Source organism: Cupressus sempervirens, chromosome 5 (assembly GCF_028749045.1).
Source record: "Cupressus sempervirens isolate cs-2001-9-10 chromosome 5, ASM2874904v1, whole genome shotgun sequence".
Classification (NCBI taxonomy): domain Eukaryota; kingdom Viridiplantae; phylum Streptophyta; class Pinopsida; order Cupressales; family Cupressaceae; genus Cupressus; species Cupressus sempervirens.
In genome coordinates this window covers 787,821,742-787,842,437 of record NC_143122.1, presented here as the reverse complement: position 1 = coordinate 787,842,437, position 20,696 = coordinate 787,821,742, and the positions used below count along the sequence as shown (strand labels likewise).

The 20,696-nt window shown below is 37.1% G+C and overlaps 1 protein-coding gene across 1 annotated transcript; it reads right to left on the bottom strand.

Annotated features, from left to right (window-relative positions):
* Positions 1-232: 232 nt before the first annotated feature.
* Positions 233-10,636, bottom strand: LOC149558292 (uncharacterized). The gene is made up of 10 exons (XM_089830745.1): positions 10,384-10,636; positions 10,168-10,290; positions 9,743-10,065; positions 8,660-8,802; positions 7,554-8,566; positions 7,094-7,456; positions 2,676-3,800; positions 1,904-2,509; positions 1,349-1,825; positions 233-1,252 (listed from the first exon to the last, which is right to left on the bottom strand). Exons 1-10 carry the CDS (start codon positions 10,489-10,491, stop codon positions 809-811), a joined length of 4,725 nt encoding a protein of 1,574 aa, XP_089686871.1. The 5' UTR covers positions 10,492-10,636; the 3' UTR covers positions 233-808.
* Positions 10,637-20,696: the final 10,060 nt, after the last annotated feature.

Sequence of the window (20,696 nt, the reverse complement as noted above, 5' to 3'; positions counted from 1 at the left end):
AAACATAATAATAACACATCTATTCGATCAAAGTACATTTCAAAAAATACCACAACAGAACACACAAAAGCTTTATAAAAGACTTGCTACAGTACCAAACACAAATTTCAAAATAATACCAACAACTTACATACTAGAGAACCTCATCGTAAAACATGTAGATCGAAAAAAATGAAAACCAAAACACATGATGAAAACAGTGAAACTACACCGACAATAAACACCGAAGCAATAAGCATAAGCACAGATATGTAATTGAAAAAATTATGAAATCCAAACTATAGATGAAACTTGACTACGTATAGTATTTATATACTATAAAGATCAGTCAAATTGTTATAATTTATGACATCATAACCTTTTCATAAAATAAAACAACTAAGATATTGTCTCTTTTGTAATTGCAAAGTCTTAGATGGACATATTACGTATCTATCTGCCTGTTTTTTGTGCAGATGGGAAACTCACACATCACCGTCTCCCGAAAATTTCTGTGTCCTCGCCTCGCTCTCAGGCAGTGAATCGTTTTTTACCCGTGTCTCTTTTTGAATAGCTGCGATGACAAATTGTAACATTCTGCGCAGAGGTCAAAAGGACATGAATTGCAATTGAAATAGAAAGATACATCAATACATTTCATACACATGTCGCATATTACTCTCCCCGGTTGCATAGGCTTCTTGAGAAATGGCAGCAAAGAATGGTGGAGATGGTGGTCCTGTGGAATCGAACCCCGTTCGAATCTCTCTTTTAACAACTCTTCGACCTCTCCGCAACTTATTCGTTCCATAAGCATATCCATACGGCACTATTGGCCCTTCTTCAACTGCTGCACTAGCTTCTCTCTGTCACTTTCACTCATCACCTCTCCCCTTTCATCAACCATTGTCATCCACACCCCTCTCTTTGATCTATTGTTAAGCGACAAAATGCCCAAAGATACTTCGTATTTTGCCAGATTTTCACTCTCATCTGAGTCTATCAGCTCCTCCAACAAATGATCAACACGTTGCCAGAATTTCCAGGCATCCACATAGGATAAGCTCAACCAGTGCATGATTTGTCTATTTCTCTCATGTAATCCTTCTTCAGAATTCAATTTTTCTGCTTCAGCATATCCCCTCCCAACATAAATAATCGGAACACTAGCACTGAACCCGGATGAAATCAACATATCGGTAAAATCTATAATTTGCAGGGGGTCTCCGCCATATAAGCATATCTGCTGACCTTGATGAATAGCTTCTTTCACCTGTGGCAATATATATAGCACAGCGTTATCACGTTTTTAATTAAAACAAGAGGATATTATGCTATCATCTCAACATCGTATGGTTTGATTGCTCACCTGCAGAGCACACTCAAAATTCTGGAAAAGCGCTTCTACACTTGACTTTGTCTTAAGTTCATCCAGCTGTGCCTTCCTCAGTTTGTCCAGCTTCTCGTGAGTGAATGGATAGGCCTCCACTCCCCACCTCTCTATCGTTTCCTTGAAATTGTGATTGCTAATTTTACCTGCTGCATCCACCACAATCAGCAAAGCACTGTTTTGAAAGTGGAGGTCGTCTCTGACAAACCTCAGTACCGCTGGTTCTATGGACCAGGGATCTCTCGTTGCTGGCCATGGCATATTTTCCATGGTTCTAACATAAGGACCCCAGGTATCATGATAAGGATCCACAATTGGCATCCAAACAATTTCGAACTGATGGGTGCCACGGGTTTCAGTGTACATCTCTTTCAGGACACAAAACTCCGTTGGAAAATTTTGAAGTTTTGAGATTAAGAGGAGAACCATTTTATCTTGCAAATTGTAAATGCTCACCTGCAATAAAAACAAGTGGCATTCAATTGTGTATGGTATTGAACATTATGACAGGAGGTTTCTAAAAACATCATATACCTGTTTTGAATTGCAAAGGAGAAAGTCGTTGCCTTGTGTCACTAGCAACGACCTCAGTAAATCGATGTTGTTCTTTTGTGCAACTTCTGACAGTGTTTTGATACGAATGTAATTCTCTGATTTGAAGTTCTTCTCATGGAATAGATTTGATAGATTTTTCCATCTAGAAAACTGCTTAGTGCCTTCCACTTCCATCACCGTTGTGATAGCGGCATAGTCAGGACTGCCGTAAATGTAACTGGGGCCTATGACTTTTGTAAGTACCGTCTCGAATGCCAGACTTACTCTGGAGTAGTCACAAGATATCCCCAACGTTGTTCCTTTCAGCCTCTCCATTGACACTTGAATAGACGCGTCAGATACAGGAAAGCCTTTTCTAAAGTAAATTATTTGGAAATCGGTACTTTTGTCCAGCAGACTTTGAATATTTTCCATAAACAATTTCCAGGAATCTGGCGAAGTATTCCATTCAAAAACAAGAACAAGCTTGGTTCCCGGAAGAAGGGTAGAAGGCTTGAATTTGCTTCCATGGCAATCAAAAAGAAGACACTCGTCGTTGAAGAACATTGACGCCGCCTTTCTCAAAAAGTGTCCATCCTCATCACCCTGCAATATTCAGTCAGTCAATCATCTTGATCTTTTATTGGGAAGAACATTAATAGTAATTTTTATGTTTAATCTAAATACTTGGCCGGATATAGAGTAGGTTCTCCTACTATCTGTCATAGAATTAGTACATATTATAATTGGCATTGTAACACTGCATCCATACCTCCTCTGTATTTACAAAAATTTCCCAATCTCTTATTTTTCTTAGCTCTGTCCATCGACTTTGGAGATGGAAACTGCCTTTGATATCCACATAAATTATGGCCCTACAATGAATGACGGTATCCATCCATACCCCTTTCAATTCTGTACACTTGCTCAAATGCAGTTTCTTTAAGGAGGGAAGGCAGTCAAAGTCGCTGCACAGCTCCTCCAACTTGATACAGGAGTTTAAATTTAGCTCTTCCAGAAAAGGAAGCGTGCCAAAGCCAGTGGGAAGTCTCACTAAACTTTTGCAAGTACACAATCTCAAATGTTTGAGACGTTTGAGTTCTGCAAATCGTTCAGGAAGCCTCTCTAGCCCAGAACAATCGGGAAGCTCTAGGATGTCCAGATTCAAATCACACATTTCTTCGGGCAGCTGTTTCAATGCAAAACATTGGTACATCAGCATATAGCTTGACAACGACTTCAGTTGCCCTATACTGTTCGGAAGCCTCTCCAATCTCCGACAAAATATCTCCAATTGGACTAGAGATGTTAAGTTTCCAAAGTCATCGGGGAGATGGCGTAAAGAGATGCACCACGTCAGGTACAAGTTGCGCAGGGAGGAAAGCTGGGGAAAGGTGCTTGGCAGTTCTTTCAAACCATCGCAAAATGACAAATCAAGATGGCGCAGGCAATTCAATGCTCCAAAGCTTTCAGGAAGGTCTTGCAAACCTTCGCAGTGTTTGAGAGAGACATATTTGAGAGATTTCAACCTCCCAAAACTCCAGGGCAAGCGCATTAAATTTTTACAGCCTTGTAGACGCAAATTCTCCAAAAGCTCCAGTTCCCCAATGCTTTCTGGCAATTCTTTAAGCCCGCTACAACTACTCAGATTCAAGGCCCGCATTGACTTTAGTTGACCCAGGCTCTTTGGGAGTTTTAACAAACCGCTTTGACTTAAGTCTAGCTCCACCAGTTTGCTTAGAAGTCCAAATCCTTCATACAGCTCGACCAGCCTCACGAACCCATTCAGCTCTAAACTTTTTAAACCCTTCAACCCGCCCAGGAACCCTTGATTTATTTCAAGACTCTCACAGTAATTCCTTTCACATAACTTGAGCACGGTAAGCGATGGAGGTATCTGGAAAAATGCAAAATTGAGTGAGAAAACGGCAATAGCAATGGAAGAAGTGAGATAAACTTGTATTTAATCTACTTTTTTCACAATTTTGCTCAAGATATAGCAAAGAAACAGGAAATAAAACTCATATAACAATTACACTCTGTATTTTAAACTCAAACAGAGACATGCCAAACAAATCTATTTAGAACTGGAAATAAAACTTTACAAAACAAACCGATTACAAATAGAGATATGAACTGCCAACTGCGAACTACTAATTACAACCAAACTTACAACGTTTTAGACCTGTACCAAATAAAGAATTTAGCTCACTCAGAGCCTTTAATACCTGTAGCAATCACTGCATTCTACAAAACTCTTTTCCAGCGGCTGCTGGTGCAACTACTTTTTCGTAATCACAACTGTTTTCCACAAAACGTTCTTATAACCCAATTGGCTGAATGCTAGAAACACTCTCCTTTTGTCTATTGCCATCTAATAGATTTTACTAGTCAATTTTTTCAAATTCAAAATGACCTCCCTTAGTTTAATTTACTAGCAAACAATTTACTCCCAACTACAACAACATCATTATCAATTGGGAGGGAAGAGATCGCAATGTCTCCAAACAAATAATTCCCCTCCGGGCTGCTATGGGACAGATGGTTAGGATACTTTGATTTTATTGTTAGAATTCTAACCGTATACCTTTTGTCCAAATCTGATAAAGAAGACCTATCAAAAAAAAATCTGATAAACAAGATCACTCATGACCCATATAAACTCCAGAACAATCTTAGACACTCAAAATTGTTTCAATTCAAATGGCTTGGTAATAGTCTCTGCTTCTCAAACTTGAAAAATTCTATTTAATTTTATCATAAATACTATCTAATTTTAATAATCTTTATTTTTCTATGTAACAAACATTTTTTCCAACACTATTGATAAAACATTGTTATAATAAACTATTGTTCCATCCTCTTTTCTTCTTTCAAATCTTTCAAGATCATTCACAATCTTTTGACAATCTTTGTTGCCCAAACTAAGACCTATCGCTTTTGGTCTTGGTACAAGATTTCTATCATAAATTTTAAATCTCTTCAAGCTCTCATTTGTATACTTTCCTTGAGATATAAGTATTTCATTATGTATGTTTGTAAGGTCTATACCTAAAAAATAGCTCAAGAGATCTAAATCTATCACGTTCAGCTCCTTTCTAATGGTCTATTTGAAATCAATAATGAAGAAATCATCATTTCTAGTAAAAACTAAATCATCCAAATACAATACATAGATAAAAATATTACTAGATCGTCTATCTTGATATAAAGAATGGAGTCATCATAGTTTTTTTCCTAAATCCACCACTCATCAAATATTAGTCAATCTTATTGTACAATGCGCATGGACCTTAATTTTAAGGAGTCTTGTCTATTTGCTAAACATCTCTTGACTTTTCATTAGATTTAGTTAATTTATATTATTCTATATTATATTATTTATTTACTTACTTATTTGTGTTTATTATTATTATTTATTATTAAATTTTATTTAGAAAGTTAATATACTTTCTACAATATTGTCTCTTGTAATTAATTTTATTTCTTTATCTACTCATTAAAATTTTATTATAATTTTAATTATTTAAAATATCATAATAAATATTATTTCATTTATAATATAGATTAAATAATTACTACTTCTTAGTTTTATATTTTAGTATTAGTTTTAATATAACTTTATTATCATTATTTATTTAACAACATTGTATTATCTAATTATTATTAAAATTCTATCTTAAAATGGAGATATGACAGCAAGCTACTTTACTTTTATGGCAAAGATTCGTAGTGATATTCATGATAAATACTAAGAGTTATTTGTGTATTCAAAGAAAGAGATGTTGTTGTTGTTGTTGTTGTGGTATTTCATGATACTTGTTGTTGTGGTATTTCATGATACTTGTTGTTGTGTCATAATGATACCAAGTTATCGATTAAGACATAACTATAAACTAAAAAATAGTCTCCAACGCACTACATTTGTAGATGATGCTTGCAATCCAATGCAACATACCAAGTCAGCAAGGCATCAACATGCTTCGGCAACGTCTATACACCCACAAAAATGCACTTCCTTACGAAGGAGAGGACTTGGAATTTTTTTTACAAAAAGGATGAAATTATTTTATTATTGAAAGCGATCCATGACATATCAAAAACTTCGATTTCACCTACAATTCTTAGAATTAATCTCTTACTCGCAGCTATTTGAAAATGAAATAATGTATTCTATTTAGTCTTAGTTTTTGTTGCACTATTAATAACTACACGGGTGGTTCACTCATTTGCCTATTCTTGATCTATTTTTACAATGTTTCATAATATTTTATTTTGAAAAGGTCATTGCCTTAATGAACAAATAAATGTAATCACTTTTGACAAACTTTTGAATGGGAAGGAAGTTAGAAATCGACAGGATGAACTATTAGAGACATCAAAGTCACCTAATCTTTAACAAATCAAATCACAAGAAAGTGACATGATAAATGTTAGAGGGACCCCTATCACTAATCTATTTGCTTCAAAAAATTACCTATTTCCAAATAGAAGATTTGTTTTGAAAACTATAATTCTTGAAACCAATATGAAAATTAATTATAACAAAAATAAAATAAATACATATAATTTTGTTATACAATATTTTCTATCATACAGTTTTACTTAAAATTTTGTAAACAACATAAAATATTAAATAAAATCATTGCACTAATTATATGTTATCCTACACGGATTCAAAATTGCTATATCAAAACGAGATGCATCCATCTCTAATTTGGAAATGATTTAAGAACAAAAGGAAATGTGGGAGACTTTTGATTTTGATTTGTAGAGAAAATTATATTTTGAATCTTAAATAAAGACACAGACACGATTGAAGTAACAATTGTGTTAAGTTATTATATTTTAAAATTCTATACCCTACATAGTGTGTTTTGTCCACGTTTTCATATCTGAATATGTTATAAGTTTATGTAACAAACTGATTCCCCTGTTCCTGTCTTACCCTGTCGCACTGTGCTTGAAACTTAACCTTGCAAAATTGTCTCCCTTGGCTATACAGCCACGAAAATACACTTCCTTTACATTGCTTTTTCCAACTTTTCAAAAAAAATTCCAAGTCCTTTCCTTCGTACGGAAGTGCATTTTCGTGGCTGTATAGAAGGAGAGGACTTGGAATTTTTTTTGAAAAGTTGGAAAAAGCAATGTAAAGGAAGTGCATACAGCCACGAAAATGCACTTCCTTACGAAGGAGAGGACTTGGAATTTGTTTTGAAAAGTTGGAAAAAGCAATGTAAAGGAAGTGCATTTTCGTGGCTGTGTAGCCACGGGCTGAGACGGTGTGTTCATAGAGATGTGCCTGCCGGAGCCGTTGTCGAAGTACTTGAGGCGATTGAGTCGAGCTATATTGAACGGCAGACAAGGTACATCTCCAGCTTGAAGAAATCTTAAGCTGTGAAATGTGTTGTTGCATGTGCCACTTACGACCGTCCAGTCACCCAGTGCAAGAACGCGAAGGGATTGATGCATCTGGTCTAGCATTTCTACTGACATCTCTGAATACGGGACTCTGTTCCCTGCCAACCATATCCCCTTTATCCGATCCGCACTCTGTGAAACATCAACAACATTTGCCGTCAGATGTTGTGTAGTGGACACAATTTGTCAAGGAGTTGCGAAGAGAAGGGTAAAAATTGTAGCACCCTACCTTTTGCACCAGTAGAGCAGAAGACAGGTCATCTCTGCTTGTGATTCGGATGCCTTTGCTTTTTTTACGGCCTATTCCAACAAGCACATCATGGACATTTGTTTTATCTGCAATTGTTTTCACCAGCGCCCCTTCGAGCAGGGTATGCCATTCTTCTTCACCAACGATGGAAGCCACTTTCTCCCAATTCCAGCCATGGAAAAACATACAAATGTCAAGGAAAGCATCTTGAGCATCTTGCGTTAGATCATCATAGGCAAACAAAAGCTTTGCCTCATAACCCATGTCCTGCCTGTTACCACTGAAAGGCTCGCCTTTTTCCAGGCCTTGGAGTACTCTTTCAATTGCTTCAGCTTCCATGTTATCTCTCCTCCTCCTCCTCAAGTAGCCTCCCACCACCTCCAGGACCAATGGAATGCCGCTGCACTTTTCTGCTATCTGCCCAATTTTAGGCACTACTTGATCTCTGCTTACACCTATTTTTCTGTGCAAGAGCTCCAGGCTGGCCTCGTTCTCAAGCGGTTCGATTTCATAATACTTACAACTGTCAATGCCGCAGCTTTCGACAACTTCCCCTACGTCCCTCTTTCTGGCTGTTAAAAGGAGCCTGAATTTCTTTGGATTGTCAAGCTGCTTGGGTAAGATCTGTTCAATGTCTTGTCGTCTGAGAACATTGTCTACATATAAGAGGACGGGTCCTTTCTTCAAACATTTGTTGATCTCATCCTGACCAATTTTATAATGAAAAATACTATGTCTTTGTCCTGTTAGATCATGTAATATTTGAGCCTGCAATTCTTCTATCTTCGTACTCAGATGAACATCTTCATGCAACTTGATGCTAGAAGTTCTGTAACCAGCTTCCAGACCCTTAATCAAATTCGCGAACACGGCATCTGTTATGGTAGTCTTCCCAATGCCACCAACTCCATAAACAACAACAGCCACGACAGCCGTGTCGCCTTGGCAATCCAAATATTCAGTGGCGGCTTTCACCTGATGATCTATTCCAACTGGTTCCGCAAGGATCAAACACATTAAAAGAAAGTAAGACAATAACACTGGTAATTTACTTAAAAAGGGCGTATAGAATACATGAGACTTACTTCCATAATCAGGATAGGGCAACTCAGTGGGTCTGCTTGGAACATTGGCGATCGTTGTATGTAAATTTAGATCGTTGTAAAGATGCTCTATATCTTTATTAAGTTGCTGTAGATCTTCCTTATTCTTTGAAACTAATAGAAACCTGCATCGTTCGGCTTAATTAATCTCAATAACATATGTCTGTCTGTAGCTCAACAATTTTTGAGGTTCATATATATCCAAAACCCCAGAAACAGAGACAAATACAGATTGCAATGTGTTATGGCCCTACAGAAGTAAACTGCACACGTAAACACGCAACAAGGTTGTTCTCAAAAAGGACTGAAACCCTCTGACGCAACGCAAAGGGTTAAGGTAACCAAAAGGACCTGAACCGAGAGAGGGTCTAAGGAAGGCCTATTATGTCATCTGCTTGACCAGATGGCCTATTAATCAATTGCCTCATGGTGTCCAACGACTTCTTCAGACAGTGTGGTAAAAGGCCGAGTTAAGTTGTCGTCTAGATTACGAGTGGCGGTTGGCTGAGAGGATCAACTCTCATAGATGCCCTTGTTGGTCCAGCACCCCTCTGATGCATTTTGAAGGAATTCAACCTAGACCACATGTACAAATCTTGCTATACTTTCTATTACAAGTTAGAATTGTTGTTGCATCAAAAGATCGATTTGCCAATACAGAATAACATATATAAAATACAGACAGCTATTAAACTATGCCACGAATCCAATTGACAAACATTAACAATTAGTCCAACACTCCCAAATCAATATTCTCTAACCATAAGATACACTACCTATGAAATGTTCTTTTACAATAACTCAGCCTGATTAGAAATATATTGTTAACAGATTCAATCAGCATTCATTCTGCAACATACTCTGTTTGCCTACTATTTCATCCATAGTAGGCAGAAGGGGCAACAGATTACAGAGTGTGATATTGGTACACCGGCCACCAGGCTGAAATTTCTAAAACAAAAGCTAACTAAACCGCGTACAAAATAAAAAGTACTGAAGTGAAAGTTGCATAAATCCCGATCCTGTGAATTAGAAATAAATAGAAATAAGAATGTGGGCACTTACTTGTAGCACTTTCTCATGCCAATCTGAGTAGAGCACATTATTGCTCCTTGAACTATGGATTGGAAAGCGTCTTCTGTCTTCTTCTGCAGCTCATTATCTAACCCCGACTTAGCTTTGAGAAGTCTAATGCATTTGGCCAGATCAGTCATTCTTTTCAAAAGTACTAAGCACTCTTTCTTGTTGAAGGAAACCTTCTCCAGCCTCTCTAAAATAGAGGCTATCACTAGAAACCCTGCTGCCGCCATGTGAGCATTTCCCAGTCCTTGTAGGACACTCACAGCCGTCTTTTGTGCTTCACTGGATAAGTTGGACAACATCTTTTTCTATATGTAAATAAACAATATCGTAGGTTCATGTTCATGTAACAAATTTCAATCGGTTCGATTTACTAATGTCGAGCAAAAGGAGATTAACAAAGAAAGTACCTGATCGGAAATCATCTTAGCCCCCTGCGAAATTCCTTCGAGGAGTTTGGACAAATCCGCGGAAAGAGGCTGGACAACGTCAGAGAAGGTATGCCCCTTTGACTTTTTACGGCTAGAGGACTTCTGCATAATCAAGTTTCGCTATTATTTACAACATACAGACTCAGTTGGGCATATGTTAGTAAGATGCAGAGAAAATATGAAGGAAATAGCAACCTGTGCGAGAAAATCGTCAATTCTGGAAATAAGATCATCAACGCTTAAGTTGTTATCAACGGGTAGCTGGACTATGTTGCTGCCCGCAGAGGCAGAAGTCGAAGCCATGGCCGACGGAGTTTAACGTAGAGATCAAGCGTAGATAGCCAGAGGAATTACCCGCGCATCATGGAAAGAATAATAATTGTTGCTCCGTTTCCACTTACCGCTCTCTGAAATGAGAATTTTCCGTTTACCTTGGCCAGTGGTTTGTATTCTTCCATCTTTTAATATGATTCGATGAGGCCCCTTGTTTTGTTTTATAAGGTCTGTAGACGCTGACGTACCCTACGCTAATGTAGGTGGCGTAGGTGGCCCAATCCGGAGCAGTCTTTCGTGGAAATATAAACACAGGCATCCTGACAGAGACAACTCTCTGACTTCAACAATTAAAAGCAGGAAATTATCTTGTACGCACTTGTCATTTCTGTGCTTATAGCTGCTATACATGGTACCCTATTACCTGCAAAAGAGCCCCACAATTTACACACTAAACTGCGCCATTTACTTACCCAGGTCCTATTAAATTCATATTTGAGGTGAGAGGACACGAGTTAAAGTGGACTAGACTAAGTTTCAGACGAATATTGTGTATTTTTAATTTCTTATTTATTATTCAATAGAGGTTCGAATAAACCATTCACCTGCTACCATTATCTTCCCCCGGGGAAATGAAGCTGCCCTCACTGCATATCACAATCAGACTGCAAAAACAATGCCGCGAATGTCAGATAGGTACTTCGGCTTTATCCCCACCTTAAAATCTAGCGGACTTGGAACAAGTTGCGTAATTTTAAAATATTGACAACATATTTTGTTTTTTTTCTTAATTTATGAAGTGGTTTCTTATTAATAAATAATATACTTAGTTACAATTTACCAAAAAGGGGTTGGAGGTGCAAGATCACCTTGCAAAAGTTCACATGGCCATAGTCGGAATCAAAAATTATTCATCAAAAAAAAAACTTATAAGAAATAACCCTCAGGGTACCAAAGCAGTGCCCACTGAAGGGGGTAGTTCATTCCGATATTGACAACAATTTGAAGTGAAGGACCTCCTCTTTTTCTTTTTGGACTTGGGTGCATATTTAATGCAAATAGCAAAGTGGAGAAGATTGATATGATATGTTTGTTGAAATGGTAAATTATCATGTAATATTTTCAATCTTCCACATCACTAACTTATTATTAATTTCAATTATTTCTTGCCTTCCTCTTTCGGGCTTTAGGCCCTATTTTGTTTCTCAGAATTAGAATTGGATGAGAATTGGGATAGTGGTAATCTGGGTTTCTCACATTTTGGCAATGGGAATACAAGTGGAATAGGCATATATATATATATATATATATATATATATATATATATATATATATATATATATATTCTTAAAATTTTGAATTCTCTGTTTGGATGCACCAAATTGGAATTGGAATTGGAATAAAATTGGAATACATATTCCAATTTTGATCCAAAAATGAGGATTTGTTATTCCACCTAAATAGGTGGACTAGGAATACGTATTCCTATTCCAATTTTTTACAATTTTAGAAAACATAAATTTTTGAGTCCATGAATTCGGCATCAAGTTCTAGGTGAACCAAACAAGAACAGGAATACGTGACCCCATTTTCTATTTGAGAATAAGTATTCCAATTCCCATTTTTATATTCTCGTAGCCAAACAGGCCCTTGTTTTAAATGATAAAGTGGAATTAAAATTTGGAAATTATAATTTCGCCCTAAATAAGGTTTCCACTCTTCCACCTAGATAGGCAAAAATGAGAATTGACTTCTAACTTTTCCTTTTTGAGGATTAGAATGAGATTATAATGTAGTAGCTTTTCAAGTCCACCAACTCGTAACCTAATTTGTTTTACTGTTCATACCATTCAAACTTACCATTTTACATCACTTTTTACTTCTATGCATTCTGTTCTTGACATTTTTGGTGCAGAAGCAGGTAACGATAAGTTGTTTTCATTGCTTATTATTCTTGGTTTCTAAGAGTACCCATGTCTAAGCCATGGCATCTCAGATGTATAGGTATTTTGCATTTCCCTTAGAGAGCGGCGACATGGATTTCTATTTCTACAAGGTTTTGGCTAGTTGTTGTCTCTTTGGGTGTTGTCGTTGTTCTGTTTATGCTCTCTTCATTTCTACTCTATATAATTGCCTCCACTTTTCTGCTCACTTGGATTTTATTAGGTACAAGAGTTGTATCAATCACGAAAATGATTTCTTTTTTATTCCATAGTTAAGATTATCAAAGCACTTTTAAAAACCCTAAAATTGGTCAAAATTATTTGAAGATCAATGTAAATTTTTTTTGAAACATTACATATTTGTCTTCATCGTTTTTAAGAATTTTAGGTTTTGCATACTCATGAACCATGTGTGAATCCTCAAATTTTCCACATTTCACAAACATGATAAGAAGTGTATTTGCTATAGATACTTCTGAGTAAAATCTAGTTTTAATTATGCATGCTCGACTTGCCATATTTTAAAACATGTTTGCCCTATTTGAGGGTTGCTAGACTTGCATAGGAACTTAGAACACTGATGAAAGTATACGCATTGGGTTTCATACCCAATCAATGCATTTGGCATTGGAATTTCAGCACATCCTCAACATACCCATTATGCTCGTACCCTGTAATCATTGTGTTCCATGAGATCAAATCTTGAGAACTCAATGTTTGAATTATTTTTTGGGCAGTCTCTATGCCACTCAACACTGTACCAACCAAGATTTTATGGGTCAAAATAGTAACAAAATGTTATAAAAATTTTTTTTTAAAAAAAAATCAGAATTTCAATTACTTAAAGTTTTGAGTTAGGGTTTCAACATAGATTTTGGCTTACATCTAAAGAAAAAATTTGGCTTATGTTATCTCTTCCACTACTCGTGCTGAGATTGGAGCAAAGCCTAACATTTGGCTCTAAATGCACAAACTTGTATGTGCACTCTTTTGCATATTTGGTATTTCCCTTCGAAACTGTAAGTCACACTAATCTTCATTTTTTACATTTTACACATCTCTTCTTTTTGGGATGTGTTGCTCAATTATGAGAATGAGGATTTCTCAAGAAATTATGGAGCTTCTGCAATATTTGTGAAGATTTTTGAAAAACTTATGTGAGATTTTCATTGCATATCATGCCTTTTTATAGGCAATTTTACTGAGAAATGAATTAATATCTCATTCATTTGAACAATAACATGACATTGTCTAGCATTCCTTAGATAATCTTATAATTTCCTGAAAGATAAAACTCTCCCTGCTAGTGTGGCCATCATAATGTATTTTGAAATATATGTGAATCTAGGTTCTTTATCTACAAACTCTCTATGTCATTTACAAGTCATGGCACAATCTGATAAGATGAAAGAAATATTTATCTTCTTTCTTTTGTGCATTTGAAAACTCTCCACATTGCTTGGTTTTCTAGTAGTCCCTTTATTAAATAATGAAGCATTTATACAAATACTTTCGTCACTCCATGTTAGATTCTCAGCAGACTTACTCATGCCATTTCTATTGCCATGAACCTTAGGTATTTTTTGAAAAAAATTAGTCTTAATAATCACAATGCGACCTCTTTTTTTATGAAATTGATGCTACTGGAAACATTCAACTATTTGGAGTTTCTAGAATATTCTTTGCTACTCCCAAACCAGTTTGAGATCCTTCACTAATGCATTTTGTTCCTTCATTTCATCAAACCATTGTTATGAATAATAGAAAAAATGTTGTATACTATTATTTGTGGTATCTTTCATTATAGTGGCATCTTTCAAGAGCTAATATCAACAAGCCATCTCAAATGATCGAATTATATAAATATATTTACTCTAACCTAACAAAAACTCCAATTTCAGCAAGTGCCTCTCTTATCCTTCCAAGTTATGTTATGGATGTCTCAATAAATATTTTGCATTTCTAAAACTTGAATCCACAATATTAAAAATTTAGTCAAAACACAAATATCAACATCCAATGATATTATAATTACAAAAAGAACTTTCCTTAAAACTATGGCATGTGCCACATTTTTATAGTTCATTATATCAAATATATTGTCAAATTCAAGTTGCAAAGGGAACAAATATTGGCCCTTAAAATAACTTTCCAATTGTTCAAAACATAACTTCAAAAGTACATAAATTTGGGCCAAAAGATCTGTGAAAGGTTTTAACAGTTTATTAAGAATATCACATATTTTTTTGAATCTTTTAACAAATAGTTTCCTTACTTCATGTTAGATTTCTAGTCGACTTGTTCATGCCATTTCTATTGCCATGAGCCTTAGGTATTTTTGAAAAAAATCAAAGCCTTAGTAATCACAATGCGACCTCATTTTTTCTAAAATTGATGCTACTGGAAACATTCAACTATTTGTTGTTTCTAGAATCTTCTTTGTTACTCCCAAACTAGTTTGGGATCCTTCATTTATGAATTTTGTTCTTTCATTTCATCAAACCATTGTTATCAAGAATATAAAAGATGTTGTATATTGTTATTTGTGGTATCTTTCATTATAGTAGGAACATGCTTGTAACTGGAGCCAAGTTGCAAAATATCCTTACATAATCTACTAGATCAAGTTGAGGCCTTATGAGTAAATAATCCTTCAATTTATACTTGCTCTCAAAGGCCTTTATCAGATTCTTTGCATCTAACCTAGATACACATGAGTATGATCCTATAACAACCGAGAAAGGGATTCCCACTTTCTTAATAGTTGTGCACAAAGTATTCACTTCTAATATTTTCCTACATAATTTGATTAACACAAATTTGTCTTCTGGATACCTTGGCAATCTCCATGGGAAGCCATCCAATTTCCCAATCCTAATGTAGGAGAAGGCCAAGAATTTAATAAAATAATATCCAAATTAGTGAATATAAATGTTGATGACATGGAAGATGACGGATCACATATGAGGTCCTCAAAATATGAGAAAGAAATCAAAGACACACACATTGTGTCTACTCCACTAGAGGGCCCTGTAGTTGATAAAATGGAGATTCTAATGGATACTATCATCAAAAGGACTAACAAGTGAGTAGAGTAGACACAAGCTAGAAGAAAGAGAATAGGTGTTATTGGCTCATCTACAAGCATATCAAGAGGAGCTCAAACAACACACGCAACCACTTCCACTTCTGTAGTGACAACATCCACATTTATGGGACCATCACAATCAATAGGTGGAGGAAGAGGTGACCAACCTCCAAAAGAAAAGAATGTCCAAGTAACTCTTGCTTTTGGAGTAGGTTCTCTTCTAGACTCTAGAAACATTGGTGACACAAGAAAGACAAGGAGAAGTATAAAAGAAAAAAAGAGAGAAGGAGCAATCAGTTGGAAAGAACTCCTCTGTTGTGCCTATGATAAACCTTGATAGAGATCGTAATCAGCTAGAGGATTATCCACCAGATGGTGGCCTAGATGGAGGTTAACAAGCACAAGTGACTCATCAAGAACAACAACAAGGAGGTGTTGATCAAGATAATCCTCCTAAAGTTTCATTTATTAAGACTGTAACCTTTCCTTTTTCGAGAAGGAAGAAAGAGACTCCTCTAGTTGCAAGAAATTTGTTTGACTCCTCAACACTGCAATCCACACTAAGTGTCCTCACAACTTACTCTTGGTTGGAGGATACAATTGAGAGGAAAAGAAGGATGGAGGAGAGTGGACCTCCAAACAACTTGATTACCTAGACAATGCAACCACAACAACCATCATTGCATAAGGTGAAGAAGCCAAGATATTTGGTAGCCCTTGCTACAGAAAATACATGGCATATGGTCACAGAGATAGCAAGGTTGTAGGAGGAAGAGAAAGTTGAAGAACTAGCCCTGGATGATTTCCAAATAAAGACACATGACATGGGTCCTTCAATGCACAATACCATGTTGAATGTGTGGAAATACAAAAATGTTAAAATTGAAGATAGGTTGGATGAGTTGATGCTAACTAAGGTAACATCGAAGGCCTCTAACAAAGAATTGTCATAGTATATCAGAGCTATGCTCGGGCCGCTTGTCATTGTTCTAGTAGGTAGTGCTATCTTGAGCACATATGAACCTACAACAAAGGAGAACAAGAATTTGTTGGTGAAGCTGCAACATGAGAGACATCTTGGGAAAATAGGTCACACATGAATAGAAAATTTGAAGACTTGAGGCCCTCCCTTAATTGAGAATCTTGACAATTTGATATTGGACACGACCAAATTGAGATAGACAGTGGCTACTCACCAAGTCTGTATGCAATCAGAGGCTAAGAAGCTCACAAAGATTTTATCCTTGTTAAAAGATGTAATAGAAATTAAGACTATTATTTCCATTAGTAATGGAATTCTCAGAACTATCAAAGAATCATTTCTTCATTAGAAGCAATCAATGGAATTCAAGAAGGAAAATCTAGTTAAGTTAGAGAAAGAATTGAGGTGTGTGTGTGAATCAATAAAGAACGTGATCAAAAAGGTATATGTGTACCTCAGTGATTTCTGTATGCAAAATTGAATGTGGCCTCTAATAAACAACTAGTAGACATTGAGCGAATGAAATCAAAATTCCTATAATTCATAGAGGAAACAACTAGTCCCACCAGTTTCCAAGATTCAAAGATTTTAGAGCTATCAACAATTGATGGTACAATGAAGAAAGTATCAAACAAAATCTAATCCAAGGTCTCCATGATAGAAGAATAGATAGAGGATCACGACTATTGGGTAGTTAGAGTTGACAAAAAGAAGAATGGACTGACAGATCCAAAAGTGTTATGAATCCTTTTCATGTTGATTCTCCAATTCAATTTTTGACAAATAGTACTCTCTCTATCTCTCTCTTTCTATTGTTTCCATTTTTAGCAATTACCCTTGCATGCATACTTTTGTAATGGATGAATGTTGTCATACCTAATTTTTATTAGAATCTGAAAAGATTAACAATCCAGAAAACTAGTGCAAAGAGTAAATATCTAAACTATGAATGCAAATGATATAAAATCAAAATAGCAACACAGAATTAGTCTCCAAGAGAGTAATGCAAATGCTAGAAGCAAAATAGCATTATGAGGATGCAAAAAAAAGAGATGCAAATACAAGCCAGGTAGCATGTTTATATAGGCTAGGAAGAGGGAGTAGGTGGCAACACCAACCAATGAGGAGCAACCATCTATCAGACTAAAGATAGCAAAGTATCTTCCCAAGATAGCTAATGGATGCTCACATGTAGGAAGGTGACACCTCACAACCATTCACCTAATAAGACATGCTTTATTAACCTAAGCGAGATTATTAAAAGTGTAGGAAAAACCTAGCAAAATAAGAAAAATAAAAAACTACACTAACACCCCCCCCATAAGCGAAGCTTAGGTGGATGTAGAAATGGGTCCCGGCAAGTCAAGCCTGATGAGGTACACATGTACATAAGATTTCCCAAAAGAGAGAGAAAAGAGACCCCCCCACACAAAAAAAGTCAAGACTCCGAGTGAGAGGAAGAGGCCCCCCCAAAAGATGAAGCATCCCGCACCCCCAACAAAGCTCGCAAATGAAGGAACTTGCTCTCAGTGAAGGGTTTGGTGAAGATATTAGAAACTTTCTCGAAAGTCAGACAATAGAAAAGGTCAATGACATGACCATGGATGAGCTCCCGGATGTAGTGCATGTGGACCTCTATGTGTTCGATCCACTGATGATGAACTGGATTCTATGAGATCTGAATGGCACTCTAGTTGTCACAAAATATGACTGATAGCCGTCTGATCTGGATACCAAACTTAGTGAGAAGATGTTGAAGCCAAATGGCCTCAGTGGCGGCATTTATAGCCCCCCGATACTCAGCCTCAGTAGAAGACAGAGCAATAGCAAACTACTTTTTGCTCGACCAACATACAAGACCTAACCCAAGTGAGAAGCTATACCCTAAAGTAGACTTGCGATCCTCAAAATCACCTACCCAATCTGAATCTGTGTAGCCTACCAAATCAAGCTCAATACCTACTGCGTAGTGAATCCCACATCTATGAGAACCCTGAATGTAGTGAAGGATCCGCTTGGCTGCTTTCCAGTGTAACTCATGGGGTGCCTACATGAATCGAGAGACCATGCCTACAGCATAGGAGATGTCAGGTCTCGTATGAGTCAGATAAATGAGACTCCCAACAAGTTGGCGGTACAAAGTGCCATCAACAAGTGGAGAAGAACATTGAACCTCAAGTTTGACTCTAGAAAGGAAGGGAGTTTGAGCAGGCTTACAGCCAGCCATATGAAACCTCGAGAGTAAATCTAGAGCATACTTGGATTGTGTGATGGTGATCCCAGAAGGAGACTGAAGGATCTCAATCCCGAGAAAGTAATGCAACAAGCCCAAGTTAGTCATCAAAAAATTGTCTTGAAGGGCCACTCTGACAGCCTTAATGGTGGGTGAAGAACTTCCTGTGATTAGCAAGTCATCAACATACAAAACCAAAAATAGAAGTGAATCACCCTGTTGCAAAATGTAGACATTAGGATCAGAATGGCACCAAGTGAACCCAACTGATAGAAGGAAGGAGTCCATCTTGGCATACCAGGGCTGAGGAGCCTATTTGAGGCCATAGAGAGACTTTTGAAGACAACACACAAGTGAAGAATCCTGAAGGAAGCCCTATGGCTACTCCATGTAGATCTCCTCATGAAGGTCACCATGAAGAAAAGAACTCTTCACATCCATCTGATGTACTTCCCAATGATTAGTTGCAGCAATGGCAAGAACAATTCGAATGGAATTCATTCGGGCAACTGGCACAAAAGTCTCAGAGTAGTCAATCCCAGGAACCTGGGAGAATCCTTTGGCGAACAAGAGAGCCTTGTGTTTGTCAACTAACCCATCTGCTGCAAATTTTGTCTAATAGATCCACTTACATCGAACAAGTTTTCTTCCTTTAGGAAGAGGGACAAGATCCCAAGTGTGGTTCCTCATCAAGGAACTATACTGTTCGTGCATAGCTGTATCCTACTCAGAAATACCAGAAGCCTCATGAAAGGACTATGGATCTGAGGCAGAAGTAATGAAGACATGTGGAGCATCCTGGAATTGTGAACGAGTTTTCCTGGTGTCTGATGGATCCCCAACCCAATCACCTACAGACTACAAGGTCTGTCTAGCCCAAAGTGGGCAAGAAGATGGAGAATCTGGAGGGGAATCATTAACCTATGAATGATGACTAGGAGAGGAAGGAGGTGAGTTCTCTAAATCACTTTCTTTATCAGAAGTAGAGGTAGAAGACTGTTCAAGTGAATCTGACTCATCAGAAGATTTGTCATGTATTCCAAGTGACTCTAATGTCAAGGTAGAAGGAGTTGGAGAAGTGATAGAAAGTGAGCTTGAAGATCCCTCCTCAAACTGAACACTCCTCTCAATGAATAACTCATGTGTAGTAGGGTGGAGCAACCGATAACCCTTCACACCATCAGGATAACCTAAACATATGCAAGGTTTGCTGTGCGGATCCAAGGCCTTACGTTTCTCTGTAGGAATGTGGGCCCATGCAGGGGAGCCAAAAACTCGAAAGTGCTTAACTGATGGTTTTTGACCGCTTCAATCTTCAAAAGGAGTAACTCCCTTTAAGGCTCAGTGAGGAACACGATTCTGGATATAACAAGCACAGTTAATGGCTTCTGCCCAATACTGTGGTGCAAGAGATCTAGAGTGAATCATATAGTTTGCCATTTCCTTCAAGGATCTATTCTTCCGTTCTGCAACACCATTTTGCTGAGGATTGTATGGAACTGAATGTTGTAAATCAATCCCCTCTGAAGTGCAAAATCTTTCAAACTGATGGTTGACATACTCACCACCATTGTCTGTGCGTAAAACCTTGATGGCTTTCCCAGATTGCTTTTTTACAAAATTTTTGAAGTCTTGAAAATGATCAAATACCTCTGACTTCTGTTTGAGAAAGTACACCCATGTATATCGAGAAAGGTCATCAATGAATGTGAGGACATATCGGGCCCTATTGAAAGAAGGATGTTGAAATAGACCAGCCAAATCACTGTGAACTAACTCTAGTATCTGTGAAGCTCTCCATGCCTTACTTTTGTCAAACTTTTCCTTAGAATGCTTACCAAGAATGCAACCTTGGCAAACACCTCTTGAGAATTGAACCGAAGGCAACCCTGTGACCATGCTCTGCTGGTTGAGCTGATGCAAATAGTGGAAGTTAAGATGGCCTAACCATTCATGCCATAATTTACTCACATCATTAGAGTGAGTGAG